This window comes from Brachyhypopomus gauderio, chromosome 8 (assembly GCF_052324685.1).
Source record: "Brachyhypopomus gauderio isolate BG-103 chromosome 8, BGAUD_0.2, whole genome shotgun sequence".
In the NCBI taxonomy this organism is placed as follows: domain Eukaryota; kingdom Metazoa; phylum Chordata; class Actinopteri; order Gymnotiformes; family Hypopomidae; genus Brachyhypopomus; species Brachyhypopomus gauderio.
The window spans coordinates 27,454,147-27,464,395 of NC_135218.1; the positions used below are offsets into that span (position 1 = coordinate 27,454,147).

General features: G+C 48.5%; 1 protein-coding gene across 3 annotated transcripts; it reads right to left on the minus strand.

Moving 5' to 3' along the window:
• Positions 1 to 1,218: 1,218 nt before the first annotated feature.
• Positions 1,219 to 8,174, minus strand: slc19a1 (solute carrier family 19 member 1). 3 transcript variants are annotated; one of them, XM_077016006.1, is made up of 8 exons: positions 7,895 to 8,174; positions 7,140 to 7,212; positions 6,986 to 7,035; positions 6,476 to 6,875; positions 3,872 to 4,631; positions 3,273 to 3,465; positions 2,981 to 3,122; positions 1,219 to 1,877 (listed from the first exon to the last, which is right to left on the minus strand). In XM_077016006.1, the coding sequence occupies exons 4-8, from the start codon at positions 6,860 to 6,862 to the stop codon at positions 1,680 to 1,682; spliced, it is 1,680 nt and encodes a 559-aa protein (XP_076872121.1). In that variant the 5' UTR covers positions 6,863 to 6,875; positions 6,986 to 7,035; positions 7,140 to 7,212; positions 7,895 to 8,174; the 3' UTR covers positions 1,219 to 1,679. The 3 variants fall into 3 exon arrangements, with proteins under 3 accessions (XP_076872121.1, XP_076872119.1, XP_076872120.1); XM_077016004.1 differs by lacking the exon at positions 6,986 to 7,035; XM_077016005.1 differs by lacking the exon at positions 6,986 to 7,035 and having other exon boundaries at positions 7,140 to 8,174.
• Positions 8,175 to 10,249: the final 2,075 nt, after the last annotated feature.

The following is a 10,249-nucleotide window of genomic DNA, read 5'->3' on the forward strand; positions in this document are numbered from 1 at the left end:
CGGTTCGGCATGGTCCCTGCTTACAAAGACCCAGATTAACACCAAAAAACCTAAATCGGAGTCGTCATTTAGGAAGGTTCCATCTCTACACATTTCCTTTTTATAAAGAAATCAGAAGCATTTCTGAAGTCACTCATAAGTGGGCCGATCACATGACCCTTCAAATGCTTTGAACTTTGGCTTGAGACAGCAGACAACTTTCTAACAGGCTGAAATGCTGTGAAATTCCTCCGTGAAGGGTTATGCACAGATCTGGCCACACATCAATTTCATACTCTAAGCTTTTGCATTATACATTTAAACGCAAAATAGTGTAGACGAATGATTCCTTACAGTAGTGTACCATTCCTAAGACCTTCAAATTGAAAAAAGTGATACAATGGATACTAACTCAAGACCACAGGTAATAGTAAATATTTCTGTAACTGGAAAAAGTAAATATGATTAGCACTTGTCTGTCACAAACACCAAAATATCTGGTTTGGTGATTACAGGCCAATAAAATAATGTTAGAATGGCAACACTCTCACCTAAGTGTTTCCCAACATCATGACTGAAAGAAATACCAGAAGACACACGGAGAGGCACTTTGCTGCTAATAATACAGTTACAAATAGAAGATAAAGACACCAACGATCGCTGTTCATTTTCCACCATTTGCTTAAACTCCTCAAAACGCAACACTGATGTTCACAGGAAGCGTCAGCAGCAAAGATCTGTTCCTATTACCAAGAGGCAGCAACACCATCTCAGAGCACAACCAACATAGTGCTGCCTCCCTCCAGTGCAGACCGCCCAGCAGACCGCCCAGCAGACAGCCCAGCAGACCGCCCAGCAGACAGCCCAGCAGACCGCCCAGCAGATCGCCCAGCTGACAACCCAGCAGACAGCCCAGCAGACCGCCCAGCAGACTGCCCAGCAGACCGCCCAGCAGACAGCCCAGCAGACCGCCCAGCAGACAGCCCAGCAGACAGCCCAGCAGACCGCCCAGCAGACCGCCCAGCAGACAGCCCAGCAGACCGCCCAGCAGACAGCCCAGCAGACCGCCCAGCAGACCGCCCAGCAGACCGCCCAGCAGACCGCCCAGCAGACCGCCCAGCAGCCTCTACCATCGTCTGCATTCATTATCTCACAGGTGACACTAAACACCTTGCGTTACAATGCCAGGCTGGACCCCAGATGTCTGGCGTACACTGGCTGACCTCCTGACCTCTTGACCTCCTGACCCCAGCAGTTACGCGATTCTCCATCTGCTACTTTCGTTTTTCTTTTTTTTTTTATGAGGTCATTGCTGACAAATAATTTCAAATTTTTAAGTGATCTAAAATAAGTAATTCAGTGAGTAATTGTTAATTCTGTGCAACAGAGGAACACAATATTGTGTTCAATAATAGTGATGTGAAGCACTAGGAACATGTAAGAACGTGTAAGGCACGTCTGCTTCACCTTCAGACCAAACAGAAGCTCCACCCTGAATGTCACGAAGGCCTTTTCACATCACTACAGAGCCACTGCTAACATTCATCACACACACACCTTGGTTACAAACGAGCTCTTCATCATCTTGTGTTTACAACCATATACCACCTCAAAGAAGGCTCGCGAGACGAGGTCAAACCCCATCAAGTCCAAGAGAGGCCTCGTCCGCAGGTCCAACCCCACCACCCTAGTGAGCTTCGTCACTTCCCGCTGGTCCTCGTGGTTAACGGGTCCGTCTCAGAGCTGACCGGCTCCACTGGGCCGAGCTCCACACGAGTGCTGTCCACCGCGGGCACCTGCTCCTCCCTCTGAGCGCGGAAGTGACGTGTGATGACCCACGTCGCACAGCCCAGGTACGCCACAGTCAGCAAGAGGAAGTAGAAGAAGTAGACAAGAAACTGGATGGAGAAGAAAAAAGAAATTAATCAGATCTCCACAGAACACACAGAACACACACCAGTCACGAGGACCGTCCCCTGTTCACAATACGCTTTCACACTCTGCACACACAGAACACACACCAGTCACGAGGACCGTCCCCTGTTTACAACACGCTTTCACACTCTGCACACACAGAACACACACCAGTCACGAGGACCGTCCCCTGTTTACAACACGCTTTCACACTCTGCACACACAGAACACACACCAGTCACGAGGACTTTCCCTGTTTACAATACGCTTTCACACTCTGCACACACTGAACACACACCAGTCACGAGGACCGTCCCCTGTTTACAACACGCTTTCACACTCTGCACACACAGAACACACACCAGTCACGAGGACCGTCCCGTTTACAACACGCTTTCACACTCTGCACACACAGAACACACACCAGTCACGAGGACTTTCCCTGTTTACAATACGCTTTCACACTCTGCACACACTGAACACACACCAGTCACGAGGACCGTCCCCTGTTTACAACACGCTTTCACACTCTGCACACACAGAACACACACCAGTCACGAGGACCGTCCCCTGTTTACAACACGCTTTCACACTCTGCACACACAGAACACACACCAGTCACGAGGACTTTCCCTGTTTACAACACGCTTTCACACTCTGCCTGGTGTGTGTTCTGTGTGTACAGTTATGAGGACCGTCCCCTGTTTACAACACGCTTTCACACTCTGCACACACAGAACACACACCAGTCGTAATGAGGACCTTCCCCTGTTTACAACACGCCATGTACGATTTTCCCATATTTGCACATGGGAAAGCTTTGGCGTGTTTAGATTACAAAACTTTCATAAATTCAGTAGTGTTGTCGGGTGCAGACTCTGATGTATCCTGATGACTTTAATCTTCTCGAGGGTTGATCTCGGAACCGGACTGGACCTGTACAACAGCAGCAGCTGTTTCATGACACATAACTGCATAAAACGACATGATTGGATCACGCAGCTCGTCCCAGACCCCTGCAGGTTCTGGAGGAGATGTCCTCCATCTAGCTGTGGACGACTGGGCGGTGTCCAGGAACGCGTCTTACCTGGGAGTGCACTTGCAGGGCCAAGCCCCTCTTATCCACCACGATCACAGTCACGATGCTCTTCAGGATGGTTCCCAGGAAGGTGTTCACTCCAAACACCAGAGCACACAGCTCTTTAGTGAGAGACGAAGCAATCTGGAACCTGACGGAGGCCCGGCCACACAGACAAGTACAGACAACAGGAACAGAGCAGAAAGATGACGGCCACGGTAAGTTTATTCTTTACGTTTTCCTGTTTGCCCGTTGGACGGTCGGTCACTTCCTGTCTGGTAAGTGTTCCCGCGGTACTCACGTGGCAATCGGCACCAGGAACTGGTAGAACCCCCTGAAGAGGATGTAGGAGACGTAGCACACCCAGATGTTGTTGGTGGTGCCCATGAGGAGAAGCAGGGCCGCCTGTGCCGCCGTGATCACGCCGATCACCAGCTCTGACCACACATTCCAGCGGATCTTCACGAAGCCGGCCACAAACGACGTGATGGCACCTGAGCAAAAATGGATTTTATTCCTAAAGCCGTGCTTATACAGTTATAACCACCCCGATGCTACACTGTAGGACACAACAGGGAAACCTCTTCATAAAAAGGCTTTAATGCATGGCTCATCTGTAATAGCCATTATATGCTGCAGGAAAAGTCAGCGATATCTCTTACAGGACTTGAACTTTGCCTGTTCTGGAAGAGCAAACTGAATTGTGAGTCCGTTGATACCTTCAATAAACAACATTCATTAACTCTCGGGATCTTTTAGTGATGACTGTTTGTTATGCAAGTGTGTCCAGTCAGATAAAAAGCCACACTGTCCTGTATCTTTCTGAATATTCGACTACAGCTCCAGACATCTATGAGGCGTTTGCTATTTGTTATTTATTAGCCATCCCGAAGAACTCACCTAGCAACGTGGAAGCAGCTTCTACTCCTCCGTTATAGATGTGTTTGTCATACACTTTGTTCCACAGTATATGCACGTAGAACACCACAAGGTAGTAGCCAGTGGAGTTGAACACCCACCACAAGCTCCAGAGTCTTAGGTTGGGCACTCGCACAACATTTCTCAACTCCTTCAACATATGAACGAACACCGAGTTCAACCAGCTGGTGGGCGGGTCTCCTGCGGCGGCCTTGACGGCCCCGTTCTCCGCCTTGATCTTGTGGAGCTCGGACGGGGAGGCCTCCCTCCGCTCCTCCTCCAGACGGCTACGGTTGAAGAACAGGCTTCGTTTGGGCCACGGTAGGCAGACGGACAGCAGCAGGCCGAACGAGACGAACCCGAGCGAGATGGCGCTGAGCGACCCGTACGTCACCTGCCCCAGCGACATGCACATCTGGCCCATCACTGAGCTGGAGAAGACGCCCAGCAGCACGGAGGAGCGCGAGTAGCTCGCAGCGCGCTGGTAAACGGCCGCCGGCACCAGCGAGAAGATGTAGGAGGAGTAGGCCACTCGGCTGGCCATGGTGATCCCGTAGAAGAACTCCATGAACTGCATCTCCAACAAGGACGTGCCAAAGAGCAGGATGAGCCAGATGGAGACGTGACTCAGACCCTGGAGGACCAGGACGGGTTTGTAGCGGAGGAAGTCGGTCAGCAGGAACACCGGCACCAGCACTGCCATATAAGAGTAGGACAGCACCGGACTGATCTCATTGGTGACCTGCGCGCACAGGGACAGAAGACAGACATGAGCAAACGACCAGAACAGCCTGAGCATGAAGAAGAATCAGCACAGCGCATCAGAACATTCAGCACTGGAATAAATATTCAGCCTATGAAATCAAAAACACCAACACCAACACGCCCTAACAGAAAGGATAAAAATCAAACTGCCCTCAAAACCTCACAAGCAGATCACTATTAATGACGATACACAACTTCACGATTGTGATTTGGACCTTTTTGCCTTTTTTCTCAGCATGTTCAGCCCGGTGACAGGAAAAGATGACACACGTGCTGGGAAACATTTCTCACTAAAGTGAAAGTGCAAATGAATGAAAATAGGTCAACCACACCCAGGACCGGTACACCACCCTCTCCCTCCACCCAGGACCGGTACACCACCCTCTCCCTCCACCCAGGACCGGTACACCACCCTCTCCCTCCACCCAGGACCGGTACACCACCCTCCACCCAGCACCCATACACCACCCTCTCCCTCCACCCAGGACCCGTACACCACCCTCTCCCTCCACCCAGGACCCATACACCACCCTCTCCCTCCACCCAGGACCGGTACACCACCCTCTCCCTCCACCCAGGACCGGTACACCACCCTCCACCCAGGACCGGTAGACCACCCTCTCCCTCCACCCAGGACCGGTACACCACCCTCCACCCAGGACCCGTACACCACCCTCTCCCTCCACCCAGGACCCGTACACCACCCTCTCCCTCCACCCAGGACCCGTACACCACCCTCCACCCAGGACCGGTAGACCACCCTCTCCCTCCACCCAGGACCGGTACACCACCCTCTCCCTCCACCCAGGACCCGTACACCACCCTCCACCCAGGACCGGTACACCACCCTCCACCCAGGACCGGTAGACCACCCTCTCCCTCCACCCAGGACCGGTACACCACCCTCCACCCAGCACCCATACACCACCCTCTCCCTCCACCCAGGACCCGTACACCACCCTCTCCCTCCACCCAGGACCCGTACACCACCCTCTCCCTCCACCCAGGACCCGTACACCACCCTCCACCCAGGACCCGTACACCACCCTCTCCCTCCACCCAGGACCAGTACACCACCCTCTCCCTCCACCCAGGACCCGTACACCACCCTCCACCCAGGACCGGTACACCACCACCCCCCACAGAGCCACATCCACCCCCCAGGACTCGTGGCGGGGACTGCAGGAAGGAGCAGTATGCATGCTAGTGTTCACACACAGTGGCGTCCATCACGAGACCCTTCGGCCAAACCACATGCACTGCACTCTCAACACCACGCGCTTCATGAAAAAGTGCTCAGTGTGATTTAATGTCCATTTAGGCCACACCCACAGAGGGATCTGTAGACCAACCAGATCTGGTACAGTACGCAGACTGCCTGACCCACTGAAAAGGAATGTGAACTTTGACCTGCTTTATCCAACTGTGCTCCAGCGATTACTGCGCAGTATGGGGACCAAACAACTCAGCACACAGCCAGCAGAATGTCACCTGGAACAACTAACCCAGTAACCTCGTCCTTAAACAGTGTGACACAACCCCAGACACACAACCTCATATGCTACAGAAATACACAAACTCAGATACACAATCCCAGATGCTACAGGAAAAGCACATAGTGACGGTTTTCTCGGAAACAGCCAAAAATTGAAAAAAAAAGTTGGTCAGTAATCAGCTCTGGGTAACAATCTTCTATTACAAATAACTAATTACTAATTAATTACTAATTAGTTACTAATAACGTATTACTAATAACACAGTTAAAGGTTTGTGGAGGGCTGTAAGGTGTGTGTGGAGCTCCGGGCTGAGGCTGGGACACACCTGCTCCCGGGTGAAGTTCTTCTCAGGGCTGAGCAGCTGTGGTGTGATGAAAGGTTCTCCTGGTTTCAGCTGGACCATGAAGCCGTAGAAACACAGGAAGGCGACGGACAACTTCCAGGCACCGGGATTCTGGGCTGGTTCTGGTTCTGTCTCCGCCGAGACGCCGCACGGCAATGGCACATCAAGTTTCACGCCATCGCCCGTGTCATCCGTGTTCACGCCATCGCCCGTGTCATCCGTGTTCACGCCATCGCCCGTGTCATCCGTGTTCACGCCATCGCCCGTGTTCACACCACCGCCCGTATTCATGCCATCGCCCGTGTCATCCGTGTTCTCTCCATCACTCCTGCACTCTCCTTCCCCGCTACACACCACAGACTCGACCATATTCTATAGTCCCCTGGCAACACAACAACTATGTCACTCCACAAAACTCCAGACAGAGGAATTCACATAATAAGGAAGTCAAAGGGGTATAAAAATGATAAATATTTAACAATGTTTAATTACATTCTAAAGGGAATTTTACGCTGTCTGGTATATGTAGCTCATACGGAGATCTGTCCGCCGTTAGGCATTTGAAAAATAGAAAGTGAACTTTCATAAAACGAAGGACGAACTGATGGGATGCAAAGGTGAATTATTCAATCTGCAAATAACTCACGGCACAAGTAACATTTGTCTATCTTCCAGGTCTGACAATGATTGAAAAGTTGAAAGATGCTACCCAAAGGATTCTGCAAAAGAAAAAACACAAAACAGTATGATTGCAACATGTAACATATGATGTATGATATAACATTCAGTGTGTAACAAATCTGGTATAGCAACAGATATGAAAACAGCGCTGTGGATAAACTGATAACATCACTCAGAGAAACCGAGACCCTTGAGATCGGAGAGATCTCGCTAGATAGAAGTTTTTCAAAAATGTCTTGCCTAAAATGTAATACTGTATTACTCTATAAGACAAAACGTTTTGCATGAGCTTTCGTTTTAGTAAATGAAGATTTGCGTGGACTATTAATAGTGTAAAATGTGTAAACTCCGTTGACAGATCTGTTTAACTGTGTTTTCCTCTTTAACTGTGTTTAACTGTGTTTTACTGTCGTTTTATCGCCACGCGTCAGTGATATTTCACAACGTCACATTTTCATCATACGTGTTAAAAACACACAGACGACATTTCTGCACCCGCGACACAACTATGAAGATTAAATTATAAACCTTCACGTACGTGTAACTGCGCGCGCGCGCACACACACACACACACACACACACACACTGTTCTCCGCGTGCTGGCGCACGTTCACACTGCATTAGCTCCACATCTACAAGAACATTTAATCTGCATCTTGTAACGTTTCATATTGTGAAGTTCAACTCCGAAATACAAACACAGACGTCCGTGTGTCTCACCCAACACACGAACCGGGCGGCCCGGTGTTGAGCCACGGCAGCCGCGCGCTCCTCGGCAGGACGACCGGAACCTCCCGGAACCTCCCGGCGCGTGAGCGAGGACGGCGCCTGTACCGACACGTTTACTCCGCTACTACAGACCCGACAGCAGCCGCGCGACGCCACCGTAATTATTGCACCAACACCGAATTGTGCGCGTGTAAACTTCAGCACGAGCGTAAACCCCGCAGCGCGTGCGCTCCCTGCTGCAGCGCGTGAGGTCCGTCCCAGATCCGCGTCACAACAGTCTCGTGTTTCCGGAGGGGTAGAGACGGTCTCGCGCAACACGTCACGTTTTGTAACGTTTTATAGCGTTTTTTTTTTCAATAAATAACACAAATAAAAATATTTTTGGGGAAAATAAAACGCTGTAGCTACACTTATTTTAAGCCCAGCATTGTGACTGTGCCACATAAATTGTCACGCTGCTGTACTGAGCATTCTGGTGTTTTTTATGCGTGATATATTTATTATAAAATACTTGTATAATATGTATTTATTATAAAATACTTTTATTTGAATTGCAGAGCTGAACAATTCCCTAAATTGTTCCAAATATGTGTGGAGCGCATATGTGTGGATTAATGTAATCACCCCCCAGAGTTTAAAGTGTTCCAGATCCGGACTGAAACTAAACTCTAAAGGGCCACTGCACAGATCCTGTGTTTTGCTAGATTGCGTTGCTGTATCACAGCCACAGGAGGGATTTGGCGCTCGTGGATTAGGACAGAATCAAAATGTACAAATCAGGTTCAACACTGCCCTCTGCTGGAGTGTAATAGTCAATGACAGACGTAAGAGATTAAAAAAATAATAATAATTGGGTGGGGTTGGGGTAGCGTTAGGGGTGGAGGTCTGGGAGAGGGTTAGGGGTAAGGTTAGGGATAGTGGTGGGGTAGGGTTGGGGGTAGTGGTGGGGGTGGAGGTCTGGGTAGGGTTAGCTATTAGCAAGGGGTAGGTCAGTGCTATTGTGGGTGTTAGGGATATCGCTGTCCTAGTGAAATCAGGCAGATCACCAAAACCCTGCACATTCCCCACGTGCCACCCTGCAAATCTCTATAAGTAATATCCTCTATAACTACGTAATAACACCCTCACTTTGGGACACTGTGTTGGACACTGGTAGTCACAGGAGTTACTTCTTGACACTGCTATTAAGCATTTAAGCTCATCATCACTTAAAGCATAATCACACATTCATGCTGAATTTTGTGATTATCAACTGGCAACATTTCAATAATGAAGTACAAATGATGTGTAATTATGGCTGCTGCTATAACTACTACTAGTAATAGTAACAATAATCATGATCATAATATGAAATGAACAGGGTGATGGGACGAGCTGAACGTCTTTTTAATTGCAGTTTTAATTTCAACATATGGCACCATGTAACATCTCTAACTTTGTTAAGGCTAGAGAAACAGAAAGTGCTTGACAGCACTTCTTTCAGAAGAGTGTATTCTGGAATTCTCAACAGAATTTCAATTAAAGTTTCTATTAATGCATGAAATTGAATATAATTTGAATATTATATAAACAAAGCCAAAACCATGATCTTGAACTGCAATGTCTCTGAAGAGGCATCATTTATCCTTGCGCACTGCTGGCTTTAATGAGGAACACATTTAATACTCCATTTGGGCAATCTTCCCACGAGCTGTTCAGCAGTCACTGGGATGTAGCATGCCCTCCATTCTCAGTGTAGAAGTGTGTAAAGAAGTAGTGTGCTTAGGTCTTCATTTGGAAACAGAGGTTTTGATTTATACATTTTTAAAGACTTAGTGGTCCATTTGAGAGAACACTGAAAAAATAAAGCATTGGCTCAATGTAATAAAATTAAATTAATCAATCACACAAACTTTTTTTCATTGACTCAATCTAAAAAACTAAATTCATGACTAAATGAATCAATGAAAAAAAGTTTGTGTGATTGATTAATTCAATTTTATTACATTGAGCCAATGCATTATTTTTTTCAGTGAAGATGCTTCAAGTCTGATTACCACATGATGGTTGTCTGAAGTGGGTCACAAAATCCACATTGTTTGGTGTTTCTCATGTGTGCGTCTCCTCTGGTGTGTTATGCTGAGACTATAAGCATACACATGATTTGAGGTTTTACTTCAGCCTTAATGATAGGAGTATAATCCCCCTCACAACTGTCCCAACATCTGACACGGCTGTGGATTTGCTCTGGTTTGCCTAATCCCATAGCCAAATCTCAGACACAGCCAAATCTCAGAATAATTCTGGGCTGTCTGGGTAACAGATTCTGATGGAAGGAGTTAGGTGTGAACCACAGCATACAGCAGT

Coding starts and splice junctions, on each gene's coding strand:
- slc19a1 (XM_077016004.1), bottom strand. CDS start 6,862: ATGGTCGAGTCTGTGGTGTGTAGCGGGGAAGGAGAGTGCAGGAGTGAT. Junction 3,466..3,871: donor AGCTGCTTCCACGTTGCTAG/GTGAGTTCTTCG, acceptor ATTTTTGCTCAG/GTGCCATCACGTCGTTTGTG. Junction 1,878..2,980: donor CCCTGCAAGTGCACTCCCAG/GTAAGACGCGTT, acceptor TTCTCCATCCAG/TTTCTTGTCTACTTCTTCTA.